The 15586-nt window shown below is 34.4% G+C and overlaps 1 protein-coding gene across 5 annotated transcripts in view; it reads right to left on the reverse strand.

Annotated features, from left to right (window-relative positions):
- PJA2 (praja ring finger ubiquitin ligase 2) overlaps window positions 1–15586 on the reverse strand; it is a 71246-nt gene that overhangs the window by 24268 nt on the left and 31392 nt on the right. For 4 of the 5 annotated variants that reach the window (XM_059418342.1, XM_059418344.1, XM_059418343.1 and 1 more), the window contains 2 exons: window positions 10117–10302; window positions 218–403 (listed from right to left, as the gene is read on the reverse strand). In XM_059418342.1, coding sequence (XP_059274325.1) covers window positions 218–403; window positions 10117–10302 — 372 coding nt within the window. The remainder of the gene's footprint in view (window positions 1–217; window positions 404–10116; window positions 10303–15586) is intronic. The other variant, XM_059418346.1, reaches the window with a different exon arrangement.

The following is a 15586-nucleotide window of genomic DNA, read 5'->3' on the forward strand; positions in this document are numbered from 1 at the left end:
AAAGGTCAAAGGTCAAAGAGGAAAAGAGGTCACTACCTGGAGTAAGTAGGAGGGAGTCTATGTAGGAAGTGACATCAGAATGAGCCCTGAAGAAGTCTGACAGATGGGAAAATGTGAACACGTCTGAGAGATCCGAGACACAGCTTTCACAATTTAGAATCATGAACAAATTCTACACAATTAACAATTAATCATGGTAATAACATGTGTTACATACCTCCAGTCCACATCTAAGTCTTCACTCACACTGGAGTCATCCTCAAGGTTATTGTTCCCATCCAGCATAAAAGCTTCTGGCTGTGCAAATTCATTGGCAGGCTCATTACCCTCATCACTGCTGCTTTCATTGACTTCATTGTACTGTAACCAAGGAATCTCTCCCTCTTCCAAGGATGTCTGTTCCCTAATACAAACATTTTAAGGGAAGAAAAAAAATATTATTTTGAAACACATTATAAAATTGTTCTCTAAAAAAAGTTCTATTTAGGGCAAACAGATTCTTTATTCTTTGAGTTCTAAACTCTTGGCACCTAAAGATTCTAAAAGTCTGATTTCTTTAACTGCAAAATTGTTTAAAAGGTAAGCAAATTTGTTACAGGGTCATATGTATGTAGTAATAGCTTCCAATTACATAAGAACCTATTTATTTGACATAAAAATTACCTATGCTCCTGTATTTCCTCTTTGTGCAGAAAAAAAAATAAAAAAAAATCATTCTAGACTATTTTAATTTTTAAACACTGCTCTTGAGGTGCCTACATGACTCAGTCAGTTAGGCCTCTAACTGTTGATTTCATCTCAGGTCATGATCTCAGAGTTGTGAGATTGAGCCCAGCACTGGGCTCCTCGTGGAACCTGCTTAAGATTCTCTCTCCCCCATGCCTCTCCCCATAACCTGACACCCTCATTCCTGCTCATGTATGCTCAATATCTCTCTTAAAAATGAATAAATAAGTAATAAAACTGCTCTTGAGTAGTATCCCTTCACAGTTGAAGTCCAAATTCTTCAGCCTGGCCTATAAATCCCTACATCATAACATGCTTTCTCTTTGGACCTCTTCTCCAACTGTTACCTCTCACCATTCTTCCCCCTAACTACTGTATTCTTATTAAGCTTTCTACCTTTGGAACACCTGGAGATCATTTCCACCTTGGGGCCATTTCCTCTACCTGAAATGTTCTTTCAACAGATTTTTGCACAGCTATTCCCTCCTCAATATTCAGGTCAAAGTCAATGTCAGCTCCTCAAAAGGCCTGTTTTAACCACTCATTTTAAGTAGCTGTCCAGTCACTAACCACATAACTCTGCTTATTTTCATTACAGAACTTACTTCTACTTGTCATTTTCTTGTTCATTGTTAGTCTTTCTCTCACTAGAAAATAAGCTCACAGGAACAGGGACAAACAAACCAGTTATATAGATTAAAACAAAACAAAACAAAACAAAGAAGTGTGGTGCCTAGGTGGCTCAATGGGTTAAGCCTCTGCCTTTGGCTCAGGTGATGATCAGGGACCTGGGATCGAGCCCCACGTCAGGTTCTCTGCTCAGCAGGGGAGCCTGCTTCCCTCTCTCTCTGCCTGCCTCTCTGCCTACCTGGGATCTCTGTCAAATAAATTAAATCTTAAAAAAAAAAAAAAAAAAAGGGAAGAGAAAAAAGAAGCATTTCAGAACAACAGAAAAAAGAATTATTCAGTAAATGACATTAGGACAACTGTGTATTCATCTGGAGGGAAGGAGGTTAAATCTCTATGTCATTATTTACCTGTTAGCAAATTCTAAATCTACATTTTAAAAATGCATGTGCACCCACCACCATTTCTAAAACAATATAAGTACTGGAAGAATCATGAGAGAAATTTTTACAAAAATCTGTGTGTCATTGTAAGCATGATGTAAAACCTAGAAGCCACAGACAAGACTGTTAAATTACACAACTCATACATTAAAGAAAAGTATGGACACAAAGATCACACTGAGAAGAATTAACTGTAACACCTGAGCAACAAAAGTTAAGGCTGCAATGACTAAACAAAAGGTAGTTTATGAACTTATAACTAAGAAAATTATACTGGCAGGATTTTATTTATATTTATTTTATTTAACAGAAAATAGTGTTTAGTATATCAAAAGGAGGTTAATTATAAGAGCATAATTCAGACAAAGATAAATTTTAGTTTTTGGATTTTAAGAAGAAAAATATTATACAATAATATATATTGCAAGAGCAGTTCTAATTAGAATTTTATTCATCCTAATGTGCAAATTTAACTATGGGGATAAAAACATTTATGAAAGAGATGTAGATGATGCCCACATATAAGAATCAACACATTTTAAAGACACAGAATTAGTATCTCTTTATACACCTAAACCCATACATGTTTCTTTAATCTCAGGTCCTAAGCAACACTTCAAAAATAACAGGTTTATAAGATTTAGTATCTAATATGGTCTGTCTAGTAAAATCAGAGAAATCAGCGTAGCAAAACATGCTTAATTTGTTGAAGGTTTAATACCTAATATATAAAGATAGTGGATATTTTCCTTTCATGCATTATACTTAGGTCCAAAGAAAAACGAGACCCAAAATGGATTTAAAATGCAAAATCAAGAATTCCTAACCAATAGTTCTTTGTTTATACCTTTATGAAAGCAGTCACCATACTGTTTTATAACCCTTCTGGTGACTCACCTGTCTCTTCCCAGACTGAGAGTTTTCCAAAGGCATATAGTGCTGTCTTTCATCATTGTAGCTTCACCCCTTTGCAATAAATGCTTAGCACTTAATAGGTACTCTAGTTGTGTTGCAAATGTTAAGAATAAATCCTTGAAAAACAATCCTTTAATAAATAAATAATTTGGGGATTGACCTGGAATAGTTCTTGGAAATTTTTGTTATTTCTAATGTACTCCTAAAAAAATGCTTTTCTTTTTCCTATTATACAGACATCAAAATGACTCAGTTACTACTCTGTACTTGGACACAGAACATGAAACTCTAATATGCTGGTGAAAATGATTCAGTATAAGAAATAAATAGTATGTATGAATATAAGTAACTTACAACACTCATTAATACTCTTTTATCATATGAGGAATTCTTGGCTACATATTTTGCTTAAACATTTGATTCTGTCTTTAATGCCTCATAATAATGTAGTCACATTAACAGAAAATAAGTAGTATACAGTATATACTTGCAATATATTACCTAAATTCACATCATTTACACAAAATTTACCAGGCTAGAAGCGTGGCACTATGTTGGGCCAGAAAGTTGTCTTGATATTTAACAAAAGGAATTATGTTCTTTATCCCCAACAACAACAAAAAATTCTGACAAATAGGGTCAAAAGTATCTTTCATTTTGTGAGCTAATAAAAGAAACAAGTATCTCTATTGGAAGGTAAGCATATAAGGTAAGTTCAAATGCTTCAGAAACCTTGAAAATATATAAAGCAGTACCTTAGTCTTCTCTCTCTCCTTATACATACACATTTACACACATGCCAGACATACCATTTGTAACACATTCACAAAAATTTAGACCTTTCTTCATTTTGGCAACTCAAAAATTAATAAAATGCCATTGTCAAGTTTTACAGTAATTTGTGAGATTTAAAAAGACATATTATCTAAACATGTCTCCAAAGGCTCAATTCTAAAAAAAAATTCCAGTAGATGGAAGATGTGGAAGCCTGTGCCTACCACAACCACCACTAAAGTCCCTTGGTGTTTCAACTGGGAAGGGCATTTGCCAGGTTGTCCTTTTGAGCACTTCCAGCACAGTGGAGGAAATGAATGCTGCTGCCACGAGAGGAAACTGAAAATGCTTCAAAATGTATCCCCACAACTTACTTCCAGTTAAAATCCTAGAAAACCTTCAGCATCATCAAATTTCTTGACTATGCTTTAACTCAAAGCTTCAGCTAAACAGACTGATGTTCTCTTCATGCTATATGATTAAAAATCCCCATTCCTCAATAATAGAAACTAGATTTAATAACATGTGAATAACAATATTAAAATTACCAAAATATATTAATAAGTCAACATGGAATATTTTAAAGAAATTTTCAATTAAAAGTTTTATAATATGCTATTATATAACCATGCATCACAGAATCTTCTGAGAAATGAAGAAAATGAAAGGTAGACAAATCAAATAAAACCTCTGAAAATACTACTCCAACTTTACATTCTGAGTGATTTCCTTTAGCTAACTAATGAGCAATTTGAGTATCAATTATTTGCAACACAAAATTTAAACCTTTGGGTTAATGCTAACATTTTAAAGGGCTGAGGTTTTCATGAAATAATCTATATTATAAGAAACTTTATAAAATCCTGGATAGCATAATAAGCATTCCTAATTAACTGATATTTAATTAATTGGTTTTCATTTTCTAAGTCAGATACATGTTAAGTAGCTGCTAAGCTTGAAGCATAAGCTCATTTTTAATAAGTCTAATTGTATAGCAAATTTTTTAAGATTTCAAATCCCTATCCTGGAATTAAAGTACATAGGAAAGTAACTGAAATTTTAATTAAAAAGTCAAAAAAGCTTCAAAAGGAATTAGAGCTTATAAAATCAATGGTACCCTGTTCCATGTTATCCAGTCACAAAGATGGAACCCTAGCACCTAATTTGAAGAATGATTTCTTTATTCTAATAAATAGAATAGTAAGGAAAATATTAAGTTTTATTAAAGCATTTTAAGAATAGTTACAAAGTTTATAAAGTCACCAAAACAGCAGGAAAAACTAAAGTAAAATATACAAGTATGATACACTAATTTACATTCAAAAATACTAATTTAAAACACTAATTTCAATACTGTCCAGCAATTATTCATGCACAGGTGTTACACTGGCCTTTTAGAATGATTTGGAGAAATAGCTCTTTTTCTCTTATAGAGTGAAGTGTCATGATCCTTGAAAGTTTAGTTTAAGAGAATTAACTCTAAAACCACATGGATTAGTTGTTTTCTCCACAGTAAGATTTTATGTTATTTTTTTAAAGATTTTATTTATTTATTTGATAGAGAGATAGAGCGACAGTACAAGCAGGCAGAGTAGCAGGCAGAGGGAGAGAGAGAAGCAGGCTCTCGCCGAGCAGAGAGCCTGACGTGGAGCTCAATCCCAGGAGCCAGGATCATGACCTGAGCTGAAGGCAGACACTTAACTGATTGAGCCACCCAGGCACCCCTTCACAGTAAGATTTTAAACTACTGATTACATATCTGTAATACTTATATTATTATTCAGGCTTCCCATAAGTTTTGGTGAATTCTATTTTCCTGGAAATTTATCAGTATCTTCTAAGTTTTCAAATTTACTGGTACAAAATTCACAGTACTCTTTTTACTCTATCCAGTCTTTATTGTATTTGTGGCTATGTACAGTTTTGTATTTCAGTATTATTTATTTGTGCCTTGTTTTTATTTTCTTGTTCACTATACAACTGGATTATCTATTTTTCTTAATCTTTTCAAAGTATCACCTTCTGATTTCTTTGATCCTTTCTATCATAACTCTTTTCTAACTTACTGAGTTATGCTCTTATCTTTCCTAATTTTAATTCTTATTTCTTTATTTTCTTTATTTTCATATTCCTTTTCTATTTTAAGTTAAATGCGTAGTTCCTCCATGTTCAGATTTTTTTCTTTTCTAACTTAAGCATTTAGAAAGATAAATTTCTGTTTACCAATTTCACTGCATCCCTCAAATTTTAATTACGGTGGTATTCTCATTATCAGCAAGTAGAGAGCAGTTTAAACTTCAGTTATAATTTTTTTGTCCTACTGGTTATTTAGGAGGATGAACAATTTAAAATGTATGGATTTTTAAAATTTTTATATTTTTATTATTTATTTCTAAGTTACCTGCATTGTGTCAGAGAATATAGTCTGCAGAATACTGATTCTTTGAAATGTGTTGATCTGTGCTTTGTAGCCTACTACATGCTCAGTTTTTTGCGTTTGTGTGTTGCACAGGGTGGAGTGCTTGTTAAACCATCCCTCACTTTTATTTTTTTTAATGAATTACTGGCCTTTATTATTGTACGGTATGAATGCAAGTAGCTGATGACTACCATAAATGTTTCTGTTTGTAGTCATACATTTCTATATCTAACTATAATCTGGGACATTTCCTTTAAGCTTAAAAATATTCAAGCATCTACTTATCATCTACACTGCATATCTAAATGGCACTTAAAACTTCCAAAGAGAGTTCTTACTTTCCATCTCAATGACAGTAGCAACTACCCACTGCTCAAACCAAAAAACCCAGCCATAACTGATTTCTCATTCTCCCTCATCTCACACTCAATCGCTCCTATTACTTATAACTCAAAAATATTCTCAAACTTGTTTACTTTTTTTTTAATCCTCATTAGTCCAAGGGCTAGTCCAACTTTCTTTTCTCTTTTATACTTTAATACCTTTCTAATTCATTCTGGAGACAAATTGTTAAGAGTGAATCTTTTACAAATTTGTGTCAGATCAATTACGCAATTCACTGTCCACTTAAATGTCCCTGCTCTATGAATAAATTCCAGCTGCTACATATCCTGCATAGTTTGGTACCTGCCACATCATCTCCTATCACTCTTCTTTTCACTCCTTCACTTCAGCCCCACTACCTCTAAACATATCAAGCCCTTTTTCTTTTTAATACCTGTGCTCTTACCTTTCCTTTTGCCCAGGAAGCTCTTCTCAACCATGAATTCTTATCTTTTAGATCCCAGCTCAAAGGTCAGTTCCTGAGAGAAGTACTCCCTGGCCACTCTAATTAATATAGGTGCCTATTACAGCAAAGGACACAGTCCAGAAAGAGGCAACCCACGGAATGGGATAATATATTTGCAAATGACACTACAAAGGGCTGATATCCAAGATCTATAAAGAACTCCTCAAACTCAACACACACAAAACAGATAATCATGTCAAAAAATGGGCAGAGGACAGGAACAGACACTTCTCCAATGAAGACATACAGATGGCTAACAGATACATGAAAAAATGTTCTTCGTCGTTAGCCACCAGGGAAATTCATATCAAAACCACATTGATTATCACCTTACACCAGTGAGAATGGCCAAAATTAACAGGAGAGTAAACAACATGTGTTGGAAAGGATGTGGATAAAGGGGAACCCTCTTACACTGTTGGTGGGAATGCAAGTTGGTGCAGCCACTTTAGAAAACAGTGTGGAGATTCCTTAAGAAATTAAAAATAGAGCTACCCTAGGACCCTGCAATTGCACTACTGGGTATTTACCCCAAAGATACAGATGTAGTGAAAAAAAGGGGCCATCTGTACCCCATAGCAGCAATGGCCACAGTTGCCAAACTTTGGAAAGAACCGAGATGCCCTTCAACAGATGAATGGATAAAGAAGATATAGTCCATATGTACAATGGAGTATCATGCTTCCATCAGAAAGGATGAATACCCAACTTCTGTATCAATATGGACAGGACTGGAAGAGATTATGCTGAGTGAAATAAATTAAGCAGAGAGAGTCAAGTATCATATGGTTTCACTTACTTGTGGAGCATAAGGAATAAAACGGAGGACAGTGGGAGATGGAAAGGAGAAGTGAGCTGGGAGAAACTGGAGGGGGAGACAAACCATGAGAGACTGTGGACTCTGAGAAACAAACTGAGGGTTTTGAAGCGGAGCGGGGTGGAGGTTAGGAGGGCCTGGTGGTGGGTATTAAGGAGGGCATGTATTACATGGAGCACTGGGTGTGGTACATAAACAATGAATGCTGGAACACTGAAAAGAAACGAAATAAAATAAAATGGAAAAAACACAGGTGCCTATTACTTGCTTTCTATCATATGAGTGTTTTCTTTCTTTCACAGTCATTATCACAGTTTGTAATTCATCAAGTTTGTATTTTGCTTAATACCTGCCTCTCCCACCACCGTGTAAGCTTCAAGCTGGAATCTTAGTTTGTCTTGCTCACTTAATTCCAGAATCCAGCACAATGCTTGGTACATACTAATTCCTAAATATATATTTGTTGAATGAATAATTACTATCACAATTTAATAATACTTAGTAAACTAATATTGATTCAAGAAGATCAAACATAAAATCAGATGAGGGAAAAAAAACACCATTTTCAATCACGATCAAAACAATTACGTTCATAAATTTCTTTCTTTACAGATTTTCTAATGTACTTATACCTTACAGAATTCATCTCAAGCTGGAAATTTACCTTTTGAGAAGTACAAATTTTAATGTTAGTCCAAGGTGAAAGTTATAAAAATATATCTACCAAAATAGATTCCATGAGAGACTAAAAATTAGAACTAACCAATTATCAGAAAAAACACTTAAATAGATACTACCTCACAATAAAACACAAGCCTAAGTTTCATAAGAAAATACTAAAAATCTTTAAAATAAGCCATTGAAGTAAAATATTTAAACAACCTTTAAGGGAATAAATAAGATAAACATCAAAGGGCTAAAAAGAAGCACACATACATTGTTTTAGCCAGGCAAGTATCACACTTATCCAGATAAAAGACATAATGGCACTTAACGCATCTCAACGTAAAAATCCTATGTCAAATATTAGCAAACAGAATCCAGCAGCTCATTAAAACAACAAACTATGACTATGTGATCATTTTTGTTTATTTTAAGAAGCTAGGGTAACTATCAGGAAATTTGGTAACAAAATAATTCCTTGGGCACCTGGGTGGCTCAGTCAGTTAAACTACTGTCTTTGGCTCAGGTCATGATCCCAGGATCCTGGGATCGAGCCCCACACTGGGCTCCCTACTCAGCTGGGAGCCTGCTTCTCCTTCTTCCTCTGACACTGCCCCTGCCTGTATTCTCTGGCTCTCTGTATATCTCTGTCAAATAAATAAATAAATAAAATCTTAAAAAATAATGTAAAAATTTTTAAAAAGATAATTTCTCATTATCATTAGGTCAAAGATGAAAAATCACTATGATAATTTCCACTGATGGTTAAAAAAAACTTTGATAAAATTTGACAAATATTCCTGCTAAAAACCTATAAAGTATGGGGATATTAGAAAAAAAATTGTGTGTGTGTGTGTGTGTGTGTGTGTGTGTGTATAAATCAACCTGTACTGCTTTGTGTGTGTAAATCAGCCAGAATCATTCTTACTTGGGAAGTATCAGAGCAAGGGTTATAAACCATGCCCATGGGTTATTTTCAACCTGCCAACTGTTTTTATAAATAAAATTTTGTTGGAAGACAGCCACACCCATTCATTTACAAATCATCTTACGGCTACTTTTACACTACAACACCGGAGTTGAGTAGCTGCAATAGAGACTGGCACACAAAGCTGAAAATATTTACTATCCAGCCCTTCACAGTGTTAAGTCTGACAACCCCTAGAACTAGAGCATTCCTATTAAAGTTAGGAAAAGACAAAGGCACTTATTAACAATCACTGATTTCAGAGCTATTGTCAGTTGCAGTTAGACAGAAATATTAAAACTTCAACTTTTTAAACTTTCTCCATATCTGTGAATAAATCACTGATTTCCCTCTTGTGTCTACCCCTTCCCTCACCATCACCTCCACTGCAGAGCAACAGCAGCTCTAATTCACTCACACCTAACTCAATCAAAACATCTTTTATTTTTTTAAAAGATTTTATTTATTTATCTGACAAAGAGAGAGATCACAAGTAAGCAGAGAGGCAGAGACAGAGAAAGGAGGTAAGCAGGCTCCACACTGAACAGAGAGCCTGATGCGGGGCTCGATCCCAGGACCCTGAGATCATGACCGGAGCCAAAGGCAGAGGCTTAACCCACTGAGCCACCCAGGTGCCCCGTCAAAACAGCTTTTATATGTCCAAGTTTTCTTTAACGCAAAGTGGAAATATATACTGTATCTCAAGAAAAGATAATGAAATTACTAGAATTTTCAATCTAATTGATCTTTGTAAAATACCAAAAGTATAATGAAAAAAAAAAGATCAGTAGGATTTACTGGTCCTACATAGAGGCTTGTATATGCAAATTAACAGCATCCCCAACATCTGAATGTGATGGGATACAATTCTCAGACGATACACATAAAAATAATAAATCTCACTGTTAAACATACCCTTCCTGTAGAGACAATTCTTGGTTTTCTTCTTCAGGACCACTGCTATCACTCTGTAATTCAGGTTCATTCTCATCTTTTCCTGGCAAAGTTTCCCAGCTTTCATCACTTGATGACTGATCTTTTTCTGTACCAGAAAACCGATGAGGCAATGAGGCAGACCATTCTCCGTCACTGCATTCTGAACTGCAAATTCAGAACAGAAATACAGTAACGTCACTATTTGTGCATTTGTCATTTGGAGGCATCACAGTATACAGTGTACGACTATGCCACACATGCTTCATCGGGTGCCAAGTCAATTTAAAAAAAATATTTTAAAAGTAAAGACAGAAATAAATACATTCAGCAGAATGTAACTTTTTCCGATGAATAAAGCATAAGGCAAGTCACAGAAATGTCAATTCATTATTTTCTTCACTAAAGTAAGTAATTCCATGGTGCTTAGATACAAGGTTCTTTATTTTTTAGACGTGTATCTAAATAAAATTTTAATTTGGTAATCATAAATTAAATGTTTTCTGAAATAAATAACAGATTTATTACTCATCTACCCCGACTAAAACAACTTTCTAATTACATACTGACAACTGGGGACATATTCTCTATGAATAAATTTCCACTATTACCATGTTTCAAAAGCTTAACGATTTTTTCCTTCCTTTTTTACAAAAGACTTTAAAGTGAAATGAGATTCAAATTCATAAAAAGCTGCACTGACTAATCTTTACTAACGTCTTTTGGTAGAACTGTGAACACAAAATAAATTTCCCTGCAAGAAAATATGTAGATAAGGAACCAAAATGTACGATAGAAGGGTTAATGAAGAACCTCAGAAAATGACTTTTGGTTATATTTTTTAACTTTGGTTAATTGGTTACATTTAACCACTCTTAAAGTACAGTTATCTTGTACTTATTAATGGTGAAAATAAATCTTAAATGCCCTTTCCAACCATATCAACCATGCTGATCAAGAATCCCCTTGGGGCACCTGGGGGGGGGTTCAGTGGGTTAAGCCTCTGCCTCTGGCTCAGGTCATGACCTCAGGGGCCTGGGATCAAGCCTTGCATCAGAGTCTCTGCTCAGCAGGCAGCCTGCTTCCCCCCCTCCACTCCGCCTACTTCTGATCTCTTTGTCAAATAAATAAAATCTTTAAAAAAAAAATCCCCTTAAAGATTTCCCTTTGGTGCCATGATTTTTAAGAAAAAGAAATTATAAATTTTAGTTTGTTTCTGAAAGAAGTGATAATTAGTAGGAAATAACTTTTATGATGATGTATCACTAGTGGTTATATTAATAATGATATATTAACTAGACTAGTTAATGAGTTCCTCCTTCTATAGGCAGATAAACCGAAGAGATCAAAATGCTATTAAAAAAGAGTAGCACTAATGTAATGTAAGCTCTGAGAAGTTACACGTAAAAAAGTAAAATCAACTTCCTATCTTCAGTAAATGATAGGCAGCAAAGTACGAGCATTCTGGAGAAGGAATGCTATATAGCTCTGGCATAGCAAGTAAAAGATATTCCTTCAGTTGAATAGGACCCTAATTGCTTTTATTTTGTAAAATTTTCTGTAATCTAAAAAATAATCTAAGTAAACCATTTCTAGATTTGTATCAGTGTAAACATCTAACATAGATAATAGTTTTAAAAGAGTTCTTGAACTGGGGCGCCTGGGTGGCTCAGTGGGTTAGGCCGCTGCCTTCGGCTCAGGTCATGATCTCAGGGTCCTGGGATCGAGTCCCACATTGGGCTCTCTGTTCAGCGGGGAGCCTGCTTCCCTCTCTCTCTCTGCCTGCCTCTCCGTCTACTTGTGATTTCTCTCTGTCAAATAAATAAAATCTTAAAAAAAAAAAAAAAAGAGTTCTTGAACTAAGTTTCCTCAATTACGAAGCCTCTCAAATTTGAAGCTATATTCCAGTTCCAATTTTGGTATCTCATTAACAATTACAGTAAGCTTTCTTTATTAATTTCTGGCAACTTAACTTATTTAAAAAGGAAATCTCATATTTTAAGTATTTTATGCTCCTGTCCAGAAATCAGTACCTAAAAACCTCTGAATTTTTTTTTAACTTAGTGAAATAATTGATGGACTATCTCCAAACTGTAACATAAAAAGAATGCCTATGATCAATAGTCAATATATTTAAGAAGCCTATGTCACAGATTGGTAAATTTGTTTTTCCTAGGGTCTCTGGATGAAAAATATGTTTTTTCTTTTCTTTTCTTTTTTTGTAAGTTTGTCTTTAATTCTACCTCTTACAAAATTTAAAATATATACTCTCCGGCCCTTTAGGGAAAAAATCTGCATATCCCTGCCCTGTATCACTGTTATTCATTATATATAATCCATACCCCTAAATAGGTAACTTTTAAATATATATACTAGCCCTGACCACCTAGCCATCCAGAAAGTTTTAGATTTTCACCCTCCTTTTCAAAAGCTATAAAACAAAACTTACTTGACAGGTAAATTTCTTGATTTTCTATCTGCTAATAGCATTACCCTGCTCACAAGCTGAATATCATGTATCTTTGACATCTCATGAACTCCTATGTTTAAATCCTTTTTACATTCCATTTTTTCTGTAAAATGTCTCCTTTGTCTCCATTTCCCCTAAAAATCCTGGTTCCAGTATTCTTTTCTAAACCTAGACCTGGAAGTCAATTATTAATTGGTGTCCCTAAATTTAATCTCATTCCCTCCCCTCACTTAAAAGATGCATTTTAAATATCACTATTGCTTTAATTTATATCAAATAGTACATACATAATATTACTCCAAAATCCTTCACTTTACTAAAGCAATATTTCATAAAATTAAACCATTTACCTACTGCCTTCTCTATTTTTGCTGCAGTCATACATTAATGCTATGTCTTAAGGTACAGTTGTTGAGAACACAGGTTCTGGAGTCAGTCTGCTTGGATCTGAACCCACCACTTAGTAGTTGTGAAAAAGTAACTTAACCTTACTGTGCCTTTATCACTCACACATCAGGTGAATTTAGTAACAGTACATAATAATTCACTGAGCTCATATGAGAAGTAAATGAATTAATACCTACAAAACATTTTAACAGAGCCTGGTAAATAATACGCCATCAGTAACTGTTAGCAAATCTTTTTTTTTTTCTTTTAAAGATTTTATTTATTTATTTGACAGACAGAGGTCACAAGCAGGCAGAGAGGCAGGCAGAGAGAGAGGAGGAAGCAGGCTCCCTGCTGAGCAGAGAGGTTTATGATGTTTAAATGAATACTGTAAATAAAATGTTTAGAATAGTTTTTGGAAAATGACAAACATTTAGTAAAGGTGGTAGCTACTTTATTATATAAGCTGTCTGCTTAGACATTTCAACTGGATTTCCAGCCAGCACACCACCATTTTCCTCTTTTCTCTACCTAAGAAAATCTACTCTGAACCCTTGGTTTGTCTTACTGAACATCAAAATCAGCCTCCTGGTCACCCAATACGCTTTAGTCTTAGTCTCTTTATACCAGGGGTCAGAAAACTATGCTCTGGCCCTTTAACCAAATCTGGCCACCTGTTTTTTAATGGACTGGAAGCTAAGAATGTCTTTTTTCTTTTCTTTGTTTGCATTTTTAAACAGTTATGTAAATACCTAGATAGTATCCTTGATTTTGTTTTTTGGTCCACAAAGCCTAAAATATTTACTATCTGGTTACCCTTTTAAAAGTCTGCAGACCCGAGGTTCAGAGAAGACACACCAAAGAGAAACCAAACATAGGTCAATGGAAAAGAAATCACAGAATAGGAAAGGGTGAACAAACTGCTTAACAGAAGTATTAAAACAAAACAAAACAAAAACGGTTACCAAGAAAAGTCAACTGGATGTGACAAAGAAGAGGTCACTGTTAATATCAGAGGATATAGAAATAACACTGGGAGTTAGATTTCAAAGCATTTAAAAATGCAGAGTGCAGGAACAGAAACAGTGGGTATGGAATATTTATTCTGAAAATTCAGCAGTGGAACAGAAAACAAACAGGCAAGTGGTTAAAGGAAAAGCAAGATCAAGTGAAGGTTTCCCCTTGAGGTTTAGAAAAATTACAGAATGAGGTAGAGGGAAGCAACTTTGGTATAAGATTAATAAAGTCAGGTGTCGGATATGACTATAGACACAGAATGAGACTAGTCACCTCTCTTCATTAAAGAAAAAACAGGAAAGGATACTAACATGTTGCTATATGGAGAAAAGGAAAACAAGAAAAAGTTCAGATTTGATCATTTTACCATCTCCAGGAAAGCAAGAAACAAAGTTATTTACTGAGAGTGACAGGAGTGTATGGAAATAAGAGCAGAGAGAAAAGATTTAAAAATAACTTTTCAAGTAGAATAAGCAACAGAACAAATAGGATACAAAACAATGATGGATAGTGAGGACCCATTTGTCCTTGAATATAAGAGCAAATGAGTTAAAAAATTTTAAATTCTCAAAATAAAACTTAAGTACCACTTCGATTTTCATATGGCCTCTCATTGGTACTGTCTCCCATTAGCATTTAGAGCTATATTCAAAAGCAGTCAACTATAACTTCAATGTTACATTTTACACATTCAATTGTGAACCGAAAACATTTTCTCACATATAGAATAAAATTATATGTGATTTCTATGCAAATAAGAATTTGTGTAGTACAAATCTTAGATAGAAATATGATACACCAAAAAAATATGTTTATAAAAAATAAAAAATTAAAAAAAAAGAAATATGATACAGAAGTAAAAGCATCCATAAGCAAACTTATTCCTTAAATTCCCCCAAAGAACTGGTTTGTTAGTCTTCTGTGACATTTATCACATCCATAAAAACTGAACTATATTTTGGATAATTTTGTTATGTGACTAGCTGAGGATCAAAAACACTTTTTGAATTTTATTGAAAATACTTTGGATGGAAATGATGTTAGGACATATCATTTTCAGACAGTATACTGAATATAATAATCTAAGCAGTCTGGGACATTTTATCATTAACAATGAACTATGCTGTAATACAATGCTACAAATGGTAGTTGTTCCAATCTATAAGTCTGCTTCATTTAGTAAATAAGGCCCAGATGGTTCTGAACTGTGCCTGCATTTTACAACTTTCCAGCCTTTTCCCTAAATATCAGAATATTGTCATCTGTAACTCCCTAACATGCCTGAGGAACAAAGCTCTTTATCCCTAACTTACTCCTTCTAAACTTTTAGGAACTTGGAAATAAGATAAAAAGGTGTGCTAAAATGTTACAGGATATGCTTTAGGATCTCTGCTGGCTGCTCATAGATGCCTCATTTGTAGGGATATCAGAGGAGCTCCTTCAGCAAGGAGCTTAATTTAGTCTCATGATAATTACCATTACGTTTTATCTTCCTCAGAAGGGTGGTGAACACCAAGAGAACAGGAATCATTATTTCCATTTACAGAGTACCTGGCAGAAAGTCTGACACTTAGGAAG

Source organism: Mustela nigripes, chromosome 12, assembly GCF_022355385.1.
Source record: "Mustela nigripes isolate SB6536 chromosome 12, MUSNIG.SB6536, whole genome shotgun sequence".
NCBI classification, from domain to species: domain Eukaryota; kingdom Metazoa; phylum Chordata; class Mammalia; order Carnivora; family Mustelidae; genus Mustela; species Mustela nigripes.